Source organism: Bombina bombina, chromosome 7, assembly GCF_027579735.1.
Source record: "Bombina bombina isolate aBomBom1 chromosome 7, aBomBom1.pri, whole genome shotgun sequence".
In the NCBI taxonomy this organism is placed as follows: domain Eukaryota; kingdom Metazoa; phylum Chordata; class Amphibia; order Anura; family Bombinatoridae; genus Bombina; species Bombina bombina.
This window is the reverse complement of record NC_069505.1, coordinates 260,593,867-260,614,182: the sequence shown is the minus strand read 5'-3', so window position 1 is coordinate 260,614,182 and position 20,316 is coordinate 260,593,867. Positions and strand designations below refer to the sequence as shown.

The 20,316-nt window shown below is 38.1% G+C and overlaps 1 protein-coding gene across 1 annotated transcript in view; it reads left to right on the top strand.

The window, feature by feature from the left end:
• Positions 1-20,316, top strand: part of SLC26A6 (solute carrier family 26 member 6) — a 156,995-nt gene that overhangs the window by 83,198 nt on the left and 53,481 nt on the right. Inside the window, exons 16-18 of the mRNA XM_053688958.1 lie at positions 546-614; positions 1,115-1,300; positions 7,329-7,383. Of these exons, the coding sequence (XP_053544933.1) occupies positions 546-614; positions 1,115-1,300; positions 7,329-7,383 (310 nt within the window). The remainder of the gene's footprint in view (positions 1-545; positions 615-1,114; positions 1,301-7,328; positions 7,384-20,316) is intronic.

Genomic DNA, 20,316 nt, shown 5'->3' with positions numbered 1-20,316 from the left:
TATTTATGTGTTAATATGTGTATATACACATAGAAACACATAGATATATATGTATATTCATACAAATATATATTTACAGGGAACGCACAGTTCCCATAGACCTAGTATATAAAGGCACTTTTCAGTGCCGTTTTTTTTCTAACACCCCACACCCGCCAACTTTAACCCCTCATAATTTCTTTTTGCAGTTTTTTTTATTACAAAAAAAATGCTACATTTTTTTTTTAATACTAAAAAAAGAATATTCTTTATTTTGGGTCCAGTTAGGGTTATTTTGAAAACTAACCAGAGATCAGATCTATAGTTAATTTTCTGATCGCGAGCTTGTGGTAGCAATAACCAACACATTGTTATGGCTGGTTATCACGTGCCCGTAAACAGTCGAGTTTAAGGCCGCAAAATAAATTAGCACTCTGTTTGTAATCTAGCTCTCAGTTTTTTAGGAAATGAAAATTACCCAAACATCTGAGATGAGTGCTTAGTATGACGTGCTCTGCCATGTAAAGATCTCGGGTGTAATACTCTGGATCACTTTGTATTGACAGGTCACAGGACACGAAAACATTGGATTTGAGGATCTAGAAATGGGAAATATTCAAAAAGAAACCGAAGAGGTGAGTATGAGGAAATAAAATACTGTCTGTGGCCCCTCGCATCATATAGGGAATTATTTAAAGACCTCTCATGGTGTCCATAGGGAGTGTCAATAGGGGGCAAATGCACCCTGGAATTTAGCTCTTTATATCTAAGTATAGGCATCACATAATGTTAAAATAATGCACAGCTCATGTTTATAACTATCTCTGCTGCACATAATAATGCTGATCTTATTTCTTCACAACATTTTTTTGCCTCTACTAGAAATATTTCTTGTTGAAGAAATAGCAATGCACATGGGTGAGCCAATCACACAAGGCATTTATGTGCAGCCACCAATCAGCAGCTACTGAGCCTATTTAGATATACTTTTCAACAAAGAATATCAAGAAGCAAATTAGATAAACGTTGTTTAAAATTGTATGTTTTTTCTAAATCCTGAAATAAATAATTTGGGTTTTATGTCCCTTTAAGCTATTCTCCAGCAAGTAACCACAACTGTTATTTGCTCTGTCAGGAGAAACAACAAGGTCTGGTGGGAGGAGATCTCGTGATAGTACCAGGACACGCCACAAGCAAGACAATACAGGGGAAACGCACGCTGCAGGCTCTGGGTCTAGAGAAGCCTAATTTCCATTCTCTAATACTTGATTTTTCTTCAGTCAATTTTGTTGATACCGTCTGTGTCAAAGCCTTAAAAAAAGTAAGCAGAATATACTTTACTGGAAGTAAGCAGTATATACTATACTGGAATTTGTGCTAATATGTTCAATCAATCAATCAATCAATTAATTAATTAAAGGGACATGATACCCAAATGATGAAGCATTTGAAAGTGAGGCAACTTAGTTGTAAAAAGCTGACTAGAAAATGTCACCTTAACATGTATGTAAAAAAGAAAGATGTTTTACCTCAAAATGTCCTAAGTAGCCACACCTACTGTAAAGAGGCTTTAAGCAGCCAATCAGGATGTCCCTAGATTTGCAAGGGAGTGTGCATCTGGCATGTGCAGGCACAGTCATGTTATTTCCCTATTTAGTTTAAGAAATCTTACTATGAAATCTCACAAGATTTTACTGAAAAGCAAAGCATGACCTCAGCACTGCTGATGTTGATTGGCTGTTTTTGTTTTGTTTTCTTTTTCAACTTGCAGCTGGACAGCAGCTCTAACTGTTCACACAGCACTTACTCTGGTGAGCTGAAGAAAGTTTGAGGTAAAATATCTTCCTTTTGTACATAGAGATGCTCAGGTGATATTTTCGTGTCAGCTTTTTACAGTTATGCTGCATCAGTTTCAAGTAATTTTGCATATGAGTATTATATCCCTTTTATATTAGTGATTTAGCATATGAGTACTATGTCCCTTTAATTAATTAATTAATTAATTAATTAAAGGGACAGGGGACATCTTGCAATTACAAGACATATCTGTTGCTTTTCAATAACATATTAGCCAAGTTTTTTATAGAAACAAACATCCTTTTTACTGTATTTACTGCAATTGTTTTTCAATAGCCAAACTCCACCCACCCTTTGCCTTATTTGGAGGAGAAAATTAGTGACATATATGTAGCAGAGTTAGCCTTGCAGAGACAGCAGGGTGCATTTCAGGTGCTGCAAATTAGAAAAATACACATTTTCAGAGCTAAATTACACAAATGGGATCACAATAAATAATCAAAATATACTGCAAAGCTGTTTCATTATACATAAAAACATTTTATATAAAAATCTTAAGGTGTTTACCGTCCCTTTCATCCCCCCTCTCCTTTCTATGTATACATCCACTTTTCCCTTTACAATATACTTTCATTATTTATTGTGCCCCTTTTAAATGAAATTGCACCTGCTGACTTCCCAGGGCTAATACTGCTACATATCTGTCCCTAATTGACTTTACCAGATTACAATTGTAAAATTGTTTACTTACTAACTTTGTGACAGTGACTAGCCTTGTTGTCATCAGCCTAAGGCACAGATTGGTTCCACGTAAGGCAAATTGGGGGGGGGGGGGGGTGGAGTTTGGCTATTGAAAATGAATTGCAGTAGAAAGGATTTTAAAAATGTCAAGACTTGACTAATATGTTATTCTATAGCAACACAACAGAAATGTCTTATATACTGTAAAAATGTAATGTATCTATTTGCATTTTAGTTCATTTTTATATATATATTTCTCGGATGATTTACTTTGAATACTTTCTGTGCAGAGCATTGTGGTGACAAATAAAGGGTTAAATCACAATATATCAGACAGGGAACAGAGATGGTTCCCATAAGCAAATGAACAGATTAATTAACCCAAATCCCGGAATATCTAATTGTGTTTGTTTTGTAATCAGTCGCTCTCTGCAGTTTGTTCTCACTGGTTGCCCTGAACCGCTGCCAGAGAATTGTGTAACCCAGTCTGTAGCGCAGAAAAGGTGTCTGCTTGTCCTAATAGTAAAGTAGTGCGTCTATTTATTATTTTGTACTGTTTGCCAAGTGAATAACAGGTTATTCTTTGTGCGACATCACTTGGCTCCCTCCTCCATGCCAGTAAGATGCCCACTACCGCTTGTTATAATAGTATAACTGAGATTTTGTTGTAATGTTTAACAAGCAACTTTATCTCAAGGATCTTGAACAGTCCGATGGTAAAAAATAATCTTAACAGAGTGATTTGTTTTCACGAATCGAAGAGCATTTTATACTAAAAACAGAATGACTGACCAGCTCCTTAAAGGGATACTAAACTTAAATTTTGTCTTTCATGATTCAGATAGAACATGCAATTTTAAGCAACTTTCTAATTTATTCCTATTATCAATTTTTCTCCGTTATCTTGCTATCTTTATTTTAAAAGCAAGAATGTAAAGCTTAGGAGCCAGCCCATTTTTGGTTCAGCACCTGGGTTGCGCTTGCTCATTGGTGGCTAAATGTAGCCAACAATCAGCAAGCACTATCCAGGGTGCTGAACCAAAAAATGGGCTGGCTCCTTAGCTTAGATTCTTGCTTTTTAACATAGTAACATAGTAGACGAGGTTGAAAAAAGATCGAAGTCCATCAAGTTCAACCTATACAAATCTAAAATACTTACAAGCTCCAGTTAAACTTAAATAATCTCACTAAAAGGTGACCCATTTAATACTAGCAATCGTATCTATGAATTTTGTTTATAGACAGAAATGTATACAAACCATTTTTAAATGTATCTAGGGTAGTGGCATTCACTACCTCCTTTGGTAATGAGTTCCACAATTTTTTTGCTCTTACAGTGAAAAAACATTTCTGTTGCAGGAGATTAAATCTCCTTTCCTCCAAACTTAAATTGTGACCTCTTGTCACAAACAATTTTCTTGGAATAAACAGAGCTTCTGCCATCTCTGTATATGGGCCTTGAATATATTTATATAAAGTAATCATGTCACCTCTAAAGCGCATTTTTTCTAAAGAAAACAGACCCAGTTTGGCTAGCCTCTCCTCTTAGCTTAAATTCTCCAATCCCCTTATTAGCTTTGTGGCCCTTCTCTGAACTTTTTCTAGTTCTGCAATATCTTTTTTTTTTAATTGGTCCCCAGAACTGCACTCCATACTCAAGGTGAGGTCTTAGCAGGGCTTTATATAGTGACAGAATTATGCTTTCCTCCCTTGAATCAATGCCTCTTTTAATACATGATAGTATCTTATTAGATTGTGCACCCATCTTTAGCTTGTTATCTATTACTACTCCCAAATCCCTTTCCTCCTGTTTGGCTAAGTCTTGTCTCATTTAAATAATAAATTGCCTGCTTATTTTTACTTCCAAAATGTAGAACCTTGCATTTTCAAATAAAAAAAACAAGAAAACGAAGAAAAATTTATAATAGGAGTAATTAGAAAGTTGCTTAAAATTGCGGCTCTATCTGAATCTTGAAAGAAAAAAATTCGGTTTAGTATCACTTTAAACAATATGGTGCCATTATTATTATCGGTTATTTGTAGAGCACCAACAGATTCTGCAGTGCCATAAAAGTCCATCAATACGATGTACTATCTTTTATCTTTATCAGTCAGTTCTGAGCTTTATTTAGTTAAAGGGACACTCAATCAAAATTAAACTTTCATTATTCAGATAAAGCATGCATCTCTCAACCCCTGAGCTGCATGTGGAGAACTGAACTGTCCATTACTGCAATCCTGTGCTATGCCTGACTGGTTACTAATACTGACCCTTACTGCCCACCCTGATTACTCATACTGACCCTTACTGCCCACCCTGATTACTCATACTGACCCTTACTGGTCATCTGGATTACTCATACTGACCTTTATTGCTCACACTGATTACTTATACTGACCGTTACTGCTTGCCCTGATTACTCATACTTACCCTTACTGCTCACCCTCATTACTCATACTGACCCTTACTTCTCACCCTGATTACTCATACTAACCCTTACTGCTCACCCTGATTACTGATACTGACCCTTACTGCTCGAACTGATCTCATACTGACCCTTACTGCTCACCCTAATTACTCATACTGACCCTTACTTCTCACCCTGATTACTCATACTGACCCTTACTGTTCACCCTGATTACTCATACTAACCCTTACTGCTCACCCTGATTACTGATACTGACCCTTACTGCTTGCCCTGATTACTTGTACTGACCCTTACTGCTCGACCTAATTACTTATACTGACCCTTACTACTTACCCTGATTACTCATACTGACCCTTACTGCTCCCCCTGATTACTCATACTGACCCTTACTGCTCGACCTAATTACTTATACTGACCCTTACTTCTCACCCTGATTACTCATACTGACCCTTACTGTTCACCCTGATTACTCATACTAACCCTTACTGCTCACCCTGATTACTGATACTGACCCTTACTGCTCCCCCTGATTACTCATACTGACCCTTACTGCTCGACCTAATTACTTATACTGACCCTTACTTCTCGCTCTGATTACTTGTCCTGGCCATTATTGCTGATTTGGGGGTCTCTCTTTCATCTCTACCTGACATTATCTGTTTGTATCTGTGTCAGTGGAATACAATTACTGTGCCGTGTGAGTTGCACTTAGCTTGACCCAATAATTGTACAAATAGATTGTAACATCATCACTGAACTTGTTGAGTTTCTTGATGAGTACTTCCTTTTTAATGAAGAGCTAGTGAGTTATGGGGACTCCTGCCCTCTCAACTCTTTATTTTAGCTATCCTAGTGAAATACATATCAAATACATTACTACATGCAACACAATGATCCTTCTTATCCAGGGGCGTGTTAAGGCATAGGCCAACAAGGCCGGTGCCTAGAGCGACAGATTTTGGGGGGCGGCACTTGCCGTGGCTGCACTGAATATGCTGTCATTAAAAAAAAAAAATAACTTGAAAGTGCATTCTACAACCTTTTCAAGCTTTGCCAAAACCAAATATGGCTACCGGGCCCTCATCTCACACCCACCGTCGCCTCCCTGAGGCCAGACGCACCGCCCTCTTACACCTTCGTGGGATTCAGACTGAAACCAATAATAGTCCTGTCTGAGATTCACGGCTGTCCGGCTCCTGCCGCGTCATGTCTAGTTATTCGCGGCCAGTCCACCCAACTCTTCCCTCTTTGTTAGGAATGTGGCTGATGCCACCAGGTAAGCAGGAGGGACCGGGTATAACCGCAAGCGCTAGTCTGGTGTATGTATGCGCACGACACGTTAGGCTTGAGGCCTGCGCCTGTCCCCATCTGAAACCTGGACCCCCAGAACATACCATGGATGGAGGTGTAGCCAGGACAGATAGTAACGGGGATCTAAGCTTTCAATCTCTGGTCTAATGCGCAGGATAGACTAAGCATAAATTAGGGACAACGATACAGCAATAGAATAAACGAGAGATGAAGCTGAGTACACTACACCCCTACTATCCCTAGGACATTCTGTCTAAGTTACTGATTGCTTATATGTTTGCATGAACTAGAGAGAACTGAGACACTTAGATCCCCAAGTACGTGTACTACCCAGGTATAGCTCATTTGGTTATTACAAGTAAGGGAGTCCTAGGGATAGTAGAGGTGTAGTGTACTCGGCTTCATCTCTCGTTTATTCTATTGCTGTATCTCTGTCCCAAATTTATGCTTAGTCTATCCTGCGCATTAGACCAGAGATTGAAAGCTTAGATCCCCATTATTATCTGTCCTGGCTTCACCTCCATGGTGTGTTCTGTGGGGTCCAGGTTTCAGATGGAGTGTAGTTGACTTTATCTGTGTCCTTTATGCCAGATGTATTCTGCAGCTCTCTGTGCACTCTCATTATTTGGTGGAATTGGTGCTAATATTGTCAGTGACCGGTCACTTGGTTTTTGTGCATAGACTTTCTTATTAGTTTATGCATTTTGGAATGTTTGATTTATTTTGTACATTCTATGTATTGTTTGCTTTCAAGTGGTTCTGATATCAGTTTTCAGGTGTTACAGCATTTAATTCACACATGATGTGGATATTATACCTAGTCTTTCCCTTATATAAATAATTGAGCCATACACACACACACAACATGCAAGTCCTGGGGTGAACATTTTCTAAACAAAAGTCAATTATACCCTGACCAAAAAATATTATGGTTGAAAAAAAGCCTAAAACCTAGGGGGGGGGGGGGGGTGAGGGGGGGGGACCAGCAGAATTGTGTGTGCCTAGGGCAGCACAAAAAATAAATACGCCACTGTTCTTATCTCCTGCATTGTTTGCTTTGTGTTATTTCAGATTTGCAAGAACTTTGCTGAAATAGAAGTGGATGTTTACTTGGTCGGCTGCAACGGTATAAACTTATTTTTCTATTTATATAATATGACATAATAAACTGACCGCATATAATGAACAGCTGACCTGTAGTAAAGTTAGTCATCTGCATATTCTAATTCAGAAATGATGTCCCATTAATCAAAACAGCTTTGTAACAGTCCAAAGGTTTGTGTTCTGTATGTGCCACTTGATGTGTATCGGTGGCTTGGTAATGTAGAAGTGACATCATTTTGGATAATTTACACATTAAGGGCTAGATTACAAGTGGAGAGCTAATTTATTGTGCGCCTTCGCCCATTTATGAGCGCACGATAAATAACCAGCCATTACAAGTGGCTGGTTATTGATATTGCGAGCTTGCAGTAGCAATTAGCGCTCTGAAAAGTAACTAGAGATCAGATGATGAGAAATAACATTTACCCCCTTGGTCTGTGAAAAGCAGTGTTTCTCAGCCTATAGTACATGTACCTCTGGGGTACCAGGAGTATTGGCAAGGGGTACTCCAGCACTTGTCCTTTCATTATTTTTGTCCTAATGCAGCGAAGGTAAACAATAAATGTATCACAGAAATCAGTATGAGTCACATTTACCCTGAAGCACCACTAATAGGCCTGATTGTATGTCCCTGCCTGGGCTGGTCGGTCGCTGACTCATTGGGACTGACTCACCTGTACTCAGGTAAGGAAATCCTTACAATCTGACTTAGTAGTGACATCTGAAGACTGAAGTTAAGAAACTATGATACAACATGTCACAGGGAAAGTGCCACAGTGCATATTACTGTGAAAAATATCAGATTGAGATGTGCCAGATATAGGGCTACATATGCCATAGTGAAATGTTCTATACTCAAGTATGCCACAACTATATGAGCCTGAGCAGAGCTGTGTATGTGATGACGTTAGCTGCAGAATAATGATAAGGAAGGGGGAAGTGTGGCTCCAGAATATGTGTGCAGCACCGAAAAATATTAATCTACAGTTCTAGCCATAATGATATAGAGATATATCATATAAACACATAACTATATATGTATATATTCATATACATGCATGGAGGTGAAAGTTGTCACTCATTTTGCATTCTGCTGACTCCAGATAGCAGCTGTTGCTTCACCGGCTTAAGCGTGTGCAGCACCTGAAAGAATCCCTGGTGCACAACCGCACATAAAAGTACAAGAGCTAATATCCAGAGAACAGAGGCATAGAAGCGTAGTACTGAAAAAGGCAACAATCTTAGCTTGGATAATGGTGCTGATAAAACTTCACATTTATTGACAGACTCGTTTAAAACTTACAATACACCGGACATGCTGAGGAGGAGTGTAGATACAAACAGGACAGGTGCCTACGTCATCTGACGCGTTTCATGCAGTTCTGGCGCGTTTTCAAAGATAGCCTGGAGGAGGTCAATTGGTCAGCATTTATATTAATCGGTATACACCCATTCAAGTGCGTTAGCCAATCAGCTATTACGAAAGATAACACACCTACTCCAGGTTACATAGTGTAGTTCACCATTTACAAAATGATTAAAGAAACAGAAACCATTTACACATAAATTATATACAAAAGTCCTAAGGTAATAAACACATATATTACAGTGTAACAGTATTTCTTTGAATATGTACAATAGCATGTAACGATATGAACCACAGAAAGACTTCACGAATCGATATGTTATTGCCAAAACTACATTCCTTGCTTACTGTAATAGCAAAAAGTATAGTGTCACAAAGTAAATACTCTGTTATTCATCTACACTTTGCAAATAGTATATTTGGTAATCAACTGTATTAGACTGCATATAATTTAATACCCATAGTATATACCCTCTAGGTACATATAAATATAGATTCATATGGAAGAAGATAATTTATTGCTGAAAAATAGTGATCTGGCAGTGAACTGGACGAGAAGCAAAAAATAGCAAAAAGGTTAAAAAACCCAGAATGAAAAATGCATTCTTTTTTCATCAAAGGTATAGATATATATTCTAATTATTTTATTAACCTCGGTATAGATCAATATCCCATCTCAAATTGATACCACAGGGTTTCTTAGGCCTAGATTTGGAGTTTGGCGTTAGCCGTGAAAACCAGCGTTAGAGGTTGGTTTTAGGCTACGCTGGTTTTAGGCTACCGCCGGTATTTGGAGTCACTCAAAATAGGGTCTAACGCTCACTTTTCAGCCGCGACTTTTCCATACCGCAGATCCCCTTACGTAAATTGCGTATCCTATCTTTTCAATGGGATCTTTCTAACTCCGGTATTTAGAGTCATGTCTGAAGTGAGCGTTAGACATCTAACGACAAAACTCCAGCCGCAGGAAAAAAGTCAGTAGTTAAGAGCTTTCTGGGCTAACGCCGGTTTATAAAGCTCTTAACTACTGTGCTCTAAAGTACACTAACACCCATAAACTACCTATGTACCCCTAAACCGAGGCCCCCCCACATCGCCGCAACTCAATTCATTTTTTTAACCCCTAATCTGCCGACCGCCACCTACGTTATACTTATGTACCCCTAATCTGCTGCTCCTAACACCGCCGACCCCTATATTATATTTATTAACCCCTAATCTGCCCCCCACAACGTCGCCTCCACCTACCTACACTTATTAACCCCTAATCTGCCGACCGCAAAGCGCCGCCACCTACGTTATCCTTATGTACCCCTAATCTGCTGCCCCTAACACCGCCGACCCCTATATTATATTTATTAACCCCTAATCTGCCCCCCACAACGTCGCCTCCACCTGCCTACACTTATTAACCCCTAATCTGCCGACCGGAGCTCACCGCTATTCTAATAAATGTATTAACCCCTAAAGCTAAGTCTAACCCTAACACTAACACCCCCCTAACTTAAATATAATTTACATCTAACGAAATTAATTAACTCTTATTAAATAAATTATTCCTATTTAAAGATAAATACTTACCTGTAAAATAAATCCTAATATAGCTACAATATAAATTATAATTATATTATAGCTATTTTAGGATTTATATTTATTTTACAGGTAACTTTGTATTTATTTTAACCAGGTACAATAGCTATTAAATAGTTAAGAACTATTTAATAGCTACCTAGTTAAAATAATTACAAAATTACCTGTAAAATAAATCCTAACCTAAGTTACAATTAAACCTAACACTACACTATCAATAAATTAAATAAACTACCTACAATTACCTACAATTAACCTAACACTACACTATCAATAAATTAATTAAATACAATTCCTACAAATAAATACAATTAAATAAACTAGCTAAAGTACAAAAAATAAAAAAGAACTAAGTTACAAAAAATAAAAAAATATTTACAAACATAATAAAAATATTACAACAATTTTAAACTAATTACACCTACTCTAAGCCCCCTAATAAAATAACAAAGCCCCCCAAAATAAAAAAATGCCCTACCCTATTCTATATTACTAAAGTTCAAAGCTCTTTTACCTTACCAGCCCTGAACAGGGCCCTTTGCGGGGCATGCCCCAAAGAATTCAGCTCTTTTGCCTGTAAAAAAAAACCATACAATACCCCCCCCCCCCCCAACATTACAACCCACCACCCACATACCCCTAATCTAACCCAAACCCCCCTTAAATAAACCTAACACTAAGCCCCTGAAGATCTTCCTACCTTATCTTCACCCTACCAGGTTCACCGATCCGTCCTGAAGAGCTCCTCCGATGTCCTGATCCAAGCCCAAGCGGGGGGCTGAAGAGGTCCATGATCCGGCTGAAGTCTTCATCCAAGCGGGAGCTGAAGAGGTCCATGATCCGGATGAAGTCTTCATCCAAGCGGGAGCTGAAGAGGTCCATGATCCGGATGAAGTCTTCTATCAACGGCATCTTCAATCTTCTTTCTTCCGGATCCATCTTGCAGACCTCCGACGCGGAACATCCTCTTCTCCCGACGCCTACTAGCCGAATGACATTCCTTTAAGGGACGTCATCCAAGATGGCGTCCCTCGAATTCCGATTGGCTGATAGGATTCTATCAGCCAATCGGAATTAAGGTAGGAATATTCTGATTGGCTGATGGAATCAGCCAATCAGAATCAAGTTCAATCCGATTGGCTGATCCAATCAGCCAATCAGATTGAGCTTGAATTCTATTGGCTGATCGGAACAGCCAATAGAATGCGAGCTCAATCTGATTGGCTGATTGGATCAGCCAATCAGATTGAACTTGATTCTGATTGGCTGATTCCATCAGCCAATCAGACTATTACTACCTTAAAGGGACATTAAACACTTTGAGATGGTAATATAAAATGATAAATTGTATATAATAAAACAACTCTGCAATATACTTTCATTATTTATTTTGTCCTCTTTGCCTGTAATTCCATTCTGAAATTGTGAGCTTTTCAGTTCCTGTTAGAAATGGAAGTGCAGAACACTGTTAAATCCAGCACAACCATTGGCTGCACACTCTAGTGACCTATGTATAACTGTCCCTAATTGGCCACAGCAGAGAAGGTAACACAAGTTACAACATGGCAGCTCCCAGTGTTTTATAGACACTAAAACTTTACACTTATTTTGTCACATTTTAAACAACTAATGAAACTTTAAAAAAATACATCTACATGTTACTCATGGACTAATCTTTTCTTTGAATGCATCATTCTATCTAGCATGTATTTAGTGTTTAATGTCCCTTTAATTCCGATTGGCTGATAGAATCCTATCAGCCAATCGGAATTCGAGGGACGCCATCTTGGATGACGTCCCTTAAAGGAACCGTCATTCGGCTAGTAGGCGTCGGGAGAAGAGCATGTTCCGCGTCGGAGGTCTGCAAGATGGATCCGGAAGAAAGAAGATTGAAGATGCCGTTGATAGAAGACTTCATCCGGATCATGGACCTCTTCAGCTCCCGCTTGGATGAAGACTTCATCCGGATCATGGACCTCTTCAGCCCCCCGCTTGGGCTTGGATCAGGACATCGGAGGAGCTCTTCAGGACGGATCGGTGAACCTGGCAGGGTGAAGATAAGGTAGGAAGATCTTCAGGGGCTTAGTGTTAGGTTTATTTAAGGGGGGTTTGGGTTAGATTAGGGGTATGTGGGTGGTGGGTTGTAATGTTGGGGGGGGTATTGTATGTTTTTTTTTACAGGCAAAAGAGCTGAATTCTTTGGGGCATGCCCCGCAAAGGGCCCTGTTCAGGGCTGGTAAGGTAAAAGAGCTTTGAACTTTAGTAATATAGAATAGGGTAGGGCATTTTTTTATTTTGGGGGGCTTTGTTATTTTATTAGGGGGCTTAGAGTAGGTGTAATTAGTTTAAAATTGTTGTAATATTTTTATTATGTTTGTAAATATTTTTTTATTTTTTGTAACTTAGTTCTTTTTTATTTTTTGTACTTTAGCTAGTTTATTTAATTGTATTTATTTGTAGGGATTGTATTTAATTAATTTATTGATAGTGTAGTGTTAGGTTAATTGTAGGTAATTGTAGGTAGTTTATTTAATCAATTTATTGATAGTGTAGTGTTAGGTTTAATTGTAACTTAGGTTAGGATTTATTTTACAGGTAATTTTGTAATTATTTTAACTATTTTAGCTATTAAATAGTTCTTAACTATTTAATAGCTATTGTACCTGGTTAAAATAAATACAAAGTTACCTGTAAAATAAATATAAATCCTAAAATAGCTATAATATAATTATAATTTATATTGTAGCTATATTAGGATTTATTTTACAGGTAAGTATTTATCTTTAAATAGGAATAATTTATTTAATAAGAGTTAATTAATTTCGTTAGATTTAAATTATATTTAACTTAGGGGGGTGTTAGTGTTAGGGTTAGACTTAGCTTTAGGGGTTAATAAATTTATTAGAATAGCGGTGAGCTCCAGTCGGCAGATTAGGGGTTAATAATTGAAGTTAGGTGTCGGCGATGTTAGGGAGGGCAGATTAGGGGTTAATACTATTTATTATAGGGTTAGTGAGGCGGATTAGGGGTTAATAACTTTATTATAGTAGCGCTCAGGTCCGGTCGGCAGATTAGGGGTTAATAAGTGTAGGCAGGTGGAGGTGACGTTGTGGGGGGCAGATTAGGGGGTAATAAATATAATATAGGTGTCAGCGATGTTAGGGCAGCAGATTAGGGGTACATAGGGATAATGTTAGTAGCGGCGGTTTACGGAGCGGCAGATTAGGGGTTAATAATAATACACAGGGGTCAGCGATAGCGGGGGCGGCAGATTAGGGGTTAATAAGTGTAAGGTTAGGGGTGTTTAGACTCGGGGTACATGTTAGAGTGTTAGGTGCAGACGTAGGAAGTGTTTCCGCATAGCAAACAATGGGGCTGCGTTAAGAGCTGAACGCGGCTTTTTTGCAGGTGTTAGGTTTTTTTCAGCTCAAACAGCCCCATTGTTTCCTATGGGAGAATCGTGCACGAGCACGTTTTTGAGGCTGGCCGCTTGCGTAAGCAACTCTGGTATCGAGAGTTGAAGCTGCGTTAAAAATGCTCTACGCTCCTTTTTTGGAGCCTAACGCAGCCTTTATGTGGACTCTCAATACCAGAGTTATTTTTATGGTGCGGCCAGAAAAAAGCAGGCGTTAGTTTTTCGGGTCGTTACCGACAAAACTCCAAATCTAGCCGTCAGTGTTCAATTTGAAGATATATTGGACTTTCTTGTATTGATGTCTATGGGGAAAAAAATATATGTTTAAACCTAATACCCTAACATAAACCCTGAGTCTAAACACCCCTAATCTGTAGCCCCCGACATCGCTGACACCTACATTACACTTATTAACCCCTAATCTGCCGACCCAATATCGCCGCCACCTACCTACACTTATTAACCCCTAATCTGCCGCCCCCAATGTTGCCGCCGCCACTATACTAAAGTTATTAACCCCTAAACCTCTGGCCTCCCACATCACTAACACTAAATAAATATATTAACCCATAACGTAACCCTAAGTCTAACCCTAACCTACCCCTAACACCCCCTAACTTTAACATAATTAAAATAATTCTAAATAAAACTTACTATTAATAACTAAATAATTCCTATTTAAAAAGAAATACTTACTTACCTGTAAAATAAACCCTAAGCTAGCTACAATATAACTAATAGTTACATTGTAGTTAGCTTAGGTGTTATTTTTATTTCACATGTAAGTTTGTATTTATTTTAATTAGGTAGACTAGTAAGTAAATAGTTATTAACTATTTAATAACTACCTAGTTAAAATAAATACAAACTTACCTGTAAAATAAAACCTAACCTGAGTTACATTAACACCTAGCATAAATTAAATAAATTAAATTAACAAAATACAATTATCGAAATTACAAAAAAACCCCACTAAATTACACAAAATAAAAAAAGAAATTATCAAAAATAAAAACGAATTACTCCTAATCTTATAGCCCTATCAAAATAAAAAAGCCCCCCCAAAATAAAAAAAAACCCTAGATGGACCCGCTCCGCGCCGGATGGGTGAAGATAGAAGATGCCGTCTGGATGAAGACTTCTGCCGCTTGGATGAAGACTTCTGCCGGCTTCGATGAGGACTTCTGCCACCTGGATGAGGATGGATGTCCGGTCTTCAAAAACTGTAAGTGGATCGTCGGGGGTTAATGTTAGGTTTTTTTAAGGGTTTATTGGGTGGGTTTTATTTTTAGCTTAGGGTTTTGGGCAATGTAAAACAGCTAAATGCCCTTTTAAGGGCAATGCCCATCCAAATGCCCTTTTCAGGGCAATGGGGAGCTTAGGTTTATTTAGATAGGGTTTTATTTGGGGGGTTGGTTGTGTGGGTGGTGGGTTTTACTGTTGGGGGGTTGTTTGTATTTTTTTTTACAGGTAAAAGAGCTGATTTCTTTGGGGCAATGCCCAGCAAAAGGCACTTTTAAGGGCCATTGGCAGTTTAGTGTAGGCTAGGGTTTTTTTTTTATTTTGGGGGGCTTTTTTATTTTGATAGGGCTATTAGATTAGGAGTAATTCATTTTTATTTTTGATAAAAAAAAAATTATTTTGTGTAATTTAATGTTTATTTTTTTTGTAATTTAGATAATTGTATTTTGTTAATTTAATTTATTGTAATGTTAGGTATTAGAGTAACTCAGGTTAGGTTTTATTTTACAGGTAAGTTTGTATTTATTTTAACTAGGTAGTTAGTAAATAGTTAATAACTATTTACTAACTAGTCTACCTAATTAAAATAAATACAAACTTACCTGTGAAATAAAAATAACACCTAAGCTAACTACAATGTAACTATTAGTTATATTGTAGCTAGCTTAGGGTTTATTTTACAGGTAAGTTTGTATTTAGTTTTAAATAGGAATTATTTAGGTAATGATAGTAGGTTTTATTTAGATTTATGTTAATTATATTTAAGTTAGGGGGTGTTAGGGTTAGGGTTACGTTAGGGTTAGGTTTAGGGATTAATAGGTTTATTATAGCGGCGGAGTGGGCGGATGGCAGATTAGAGGTTTATTATATTTAAATAGTGTTTTGATGCGGGAGGGTGGCGGTTTAGGGGTTAATATTTTTATTATAGTGACGACAATGTAGGGGAGCGGCGGAATAGAGGTTAATACATTTTTTAAGTGGTGGCGATGTCCAGAGCGGCAGATTAGGGGTTAATAATTGTATTTTATTATTTGCGATGTGGTAGGGCCTCGGTTTAGGGGTTAATAGGTAGTTTATGGGTGTTAGTGTACTTTGTAGCAGTTTAGTTATGAGTTTTATGCTACAGCTTTGTAGCGTAAAACCCATAACTATTGACTTTAGATGGCGGTACAGATCTTGTCATTTTAGGCTGTACCGCTCACTTTTTGGCCTTCCCGCAAAACTCGTAATACCGGCGCTATGAAAGTCCCATTGAAAAAGGACTTTTTTAAAAGTGCGGTACTGATGTTGCGTCACGGCCAAAAAAGTGTGCGGTACAGCTACAGTGGGGAAAAAAAGTATTTAGTCAGCCACCAATTGTGCAAGTTCTCCTACTTAAGAAGATGAGAGAGGCCTGTAATTGTCATCATAGGTATACCTCAACTATGAGAGACAAAATGTGGAAACAAATCCAGACAATCACATTGTCTGATTTGGAAAGAATTTATTTGCAAATTATGGTGGAAAATAAGTATTTGGTCAATATCAAAAGTTCATCTCAATACTTTGTTATATATCCTTTGTTGGCAATGACAGAGGTCAAACGTTTTCTGTAAGTCTTCACAAGGTTGTCACACACTGTTGCTGGTATGTTGGCCCATTCCTGCATGCAGATCTCCTATAGAGCAGTGGTGTTTTGGGGCTGTCGCTGGGCAACACAGACTTTCAACTCCCTCCAAAGGTTTTCTATGGGGTTGAGATCTGGAGACTGGCTAGGCCACTCCAGGACCTTGAAATGCTTCTTACGAAGCCACTCTTTCGTTGCCCGGGTGGTGTGTTTGGGATCATTGTCATGCTGAAAGACCCAGCCACGTTTCATCTTCAATGCCCTTGCTGATGGAAGGAGGTTTGCACTCAAAATCTCACGATACATGGCCCCATTCATTCTTTCATGTACACGGATCAGTCGTCCTGTTCCCTTTGCAGAGAAACAGCCCCAAAGCATGATGTTGCCACCCCCTTGCTTCACAGTAGGTATGGTGTTCTCTCTCCTCAAAACACGACAAGTTGTGTTTCTACCAAACTGTTCTACTTTGGTTTCATCTGACCATATGACATTCTCCCAATCCGCTTCTGGATCATCCAAATGCTCTCTAGCATACTTCAGACGGCTTGAGCAGGGGGACACCAGACGTGATCTGCAGGATCTGAGTCCCTGGCGGCATAGTGTGTTACTGATGGTAGCCTTTGTTACGTTGGTCCCAGCTCTCTGCAGGTCATTCACTAGGTCCCCCGTGTGGTTCTGGGATGTTTGCTCACCGTTCTTGTGATCATTTTGACCCCACAGGTGAGATCTTGCGTAGAGCCCCAGATCGAGGGAGATTATCAGTGGTCTTGAATGTCTTCCATTTTCTAATTATTGCTCCCACAGTTGATTTCTTCACACCAAGCAGCTTGCCTATTGCAGATTTAGTCTTCCCAGCCTGGTGCAGGTCTACCATTTTGTTTCTGGTGTCCTTCGACAGCTCTTTGGTCTTCACCATAGTGGAGTTTGGAGTGTGACTGTTTGAGGTTGTGGACAGGTGTATTTTATACTGATAACAAGTTCAAACAGGTGCCATTTAATACAGGTAATGAGTGGAGGACAGAGGAGCCTCTTAAAGAAGAAGATACAGGTCTGTGAGAGCCAGAAATCTTGCTTGTTTGTAGGTGACCAAATACTTATTTTCCACCATAATTTGCAAATAAATTCTTTCCAAATCAGACAATGTGATTGTCTGGATTTGTTTCCACATTTTGGGCTCCATGTACTAAGCAGTCAGCGAGCTACCCGCAACAAATCTCGCGTCAAAACTCGCAAACTGATATGTACAAAGTCGTCAACTATGTTCAAACTCGCATCTTTAAAATTGCGAGCGTACTTATCCGCCAAACCTCGCTACCTCTCCATTTTTCACTGTAATTAGACACATTTGACCACCAACTCGCCAAAAACGAATGTACTAAAAAATCTATTTGTCCGCTCGCTACAATTTCCGCTCCCACCTCGTTATTTTTGCCTCGCCACCTTTTAGGTGGCGGGCAAGGTACAAAACAATAGGAAAGTCAATCTAGACGCCAGTCTAGACATATATAAAAGGCAGTAATATCAGCATTGTACAGCATAACTGGCGTCTAATTTGTCTCTCATTTCCATGTACATAAATTGCGCCAAATTTGTCGACTGTAATTAAAGAGTAATCTATATTTTAAATTTGTATTGTATAGTTGTCAATCTTTATAATTATTTTTATATTAATATTTATATATTATCAGATCCAGATGAAGCCATATCCAAATTGTAAATAAATATTACAAAAATAACGCTCTGTTATCACTCTTCAAAAAATTTAGAACAATAATAAAGTTGTTTAGATAAGTTGAACTTTTATAGGAGCAAAATTCTATTCCCGCGACTACTATGATGTTCGTGACACCTTGCATGTCACGTGTTAATAATTGGCCAGACAATTCAACTGAAAGTTAAAAGTACATCAGCTTAGTCGCGGCGAGCGAGACGTCAAATTTATCAATAATCCGCCACTGCTCGCGGCGGGCTAGACTTGTCTATTTATTGGGGGATTATTAGTACATAGTGACAGCGGACACCATTTCACCCGCGGCGAGTAACGGCGAGTTTATCCGCGTCTAAAATGACGGATGAATTGACGGCTTAGTACATGGAGCCCTTTGTCTCTCATAGTTGAGGTATACCTATGATGAAAATTACAGGCCTCTCTCATCTTCTTAAGTGGGAGAACTTGCACAATTGGTGGCTGACTAAATACTTTTTTTCCCCACTGTATACCGACAGGACTTAATAGCGGCGTTAGGGAAAAAGCATCATTATGGGCCATAACGATGCTTTTTCACTCATAACGCCAAACTCGTAATCTGGCTGTGAAATTGTAAAGCTTTTTTGCCTTCCTCATGTCTGACAAAATGTTTTGCTACAGGGGTCTTAGGGGCATCTTTTTCTATAGACAAAAGATGTTCTCTGACCCTATCTTTCAGGTTGCGACTAGTGCAGCCTGTGTATTGCTTTTTACAAACTTTGCAAGTGATCAAATATATCACATATTTAGAACAGCAATTTAATCTGTATTTTAAGGTATAGTTTTCTCTTTAAGCTGTTGAAACAAAACTATCACCTACAAATGAATAGGGACAAGTCATACAGGTATGTATCCCACATTTAAAGGGACATTAAACACCTGAAGATATTAATATACATTGTTTAATTACTTGCAGTAAAACAACTTTGCAATATTCTTTAATTATTTATTTTGTTCTCCTTTCCTGTAATTCAATTCTGAATATTGTGAGCTTTCCAATTCATTTTAAACATGGAAGTGCAGACACAGCTGTATTCCACACAGTCATTGGTGGCACAATTTAGTAAGCCATTCATAACTATTCCTGATTGGCCTCAGCAAAAAAGGTAACCTAAGTTAAAATATGGCGGCACCCACTGGTTTATGGACATTCATTTTACCCTTATTTTTTCAATATTTAAACAACTAACATCATTTTTAAAAATACATGTACAAATTATTCTCAGGCTAATCTTTGCTTTGAATACATTATTCAAGCAATTATATATTTAGTGTTTATTTATTTATTTATTTATTTATTTATAACCAACAAGTGGTATTGTAGGAAAAAAGAACGTAACAACAAAAACACCCCGCAGGGTGCAGTAACACGAAATACAATTGGTAAAATTGTGAGATACCACAGCATACATCAATGCACATTACCCAGTACTATATCATTTTATAATGAGCATGTTTGTATTCGGATCTATACAACACTCTTATCATTTGCATTAAATACTCTTCTACAAAATAAATGCCTTATTAATACCACAATGTTGGGATTTTTTATCATTATTTGAAATCACTCTTAACCAGCCTACCAAAAAAACAAACCAAAAAAGAAACAAGACAAGACAAAACAAAGAAAAAAAAAAAAAAAAGGGAATGGATAAATAAGATAAACTAAATGCCATGGAGCTCCCTTCCTCAGTCCTATCTGCTGTTACCGCCACCTATAGCTCTATCTGAGCACTATCCAATCAGCAGGAAAGTCTCCTAATAAGACCAAATCCATTAAACTTTCTGAGCTCAAGAAGGGAAAAAGAATAGCTTTTTGGGTACCAATTGGGTATGATTTTTTTTTTTTTTTTTTAAATATTTATTTATATCAAAGACATAGGAATTTACTACAATAACAATTGTTATCCCATTTAACCAGTAGGTGTCACATTATATCAGGTGAGCAACGAAAAAGAGAATACAAACATAGTTAATTAACAACAGTGA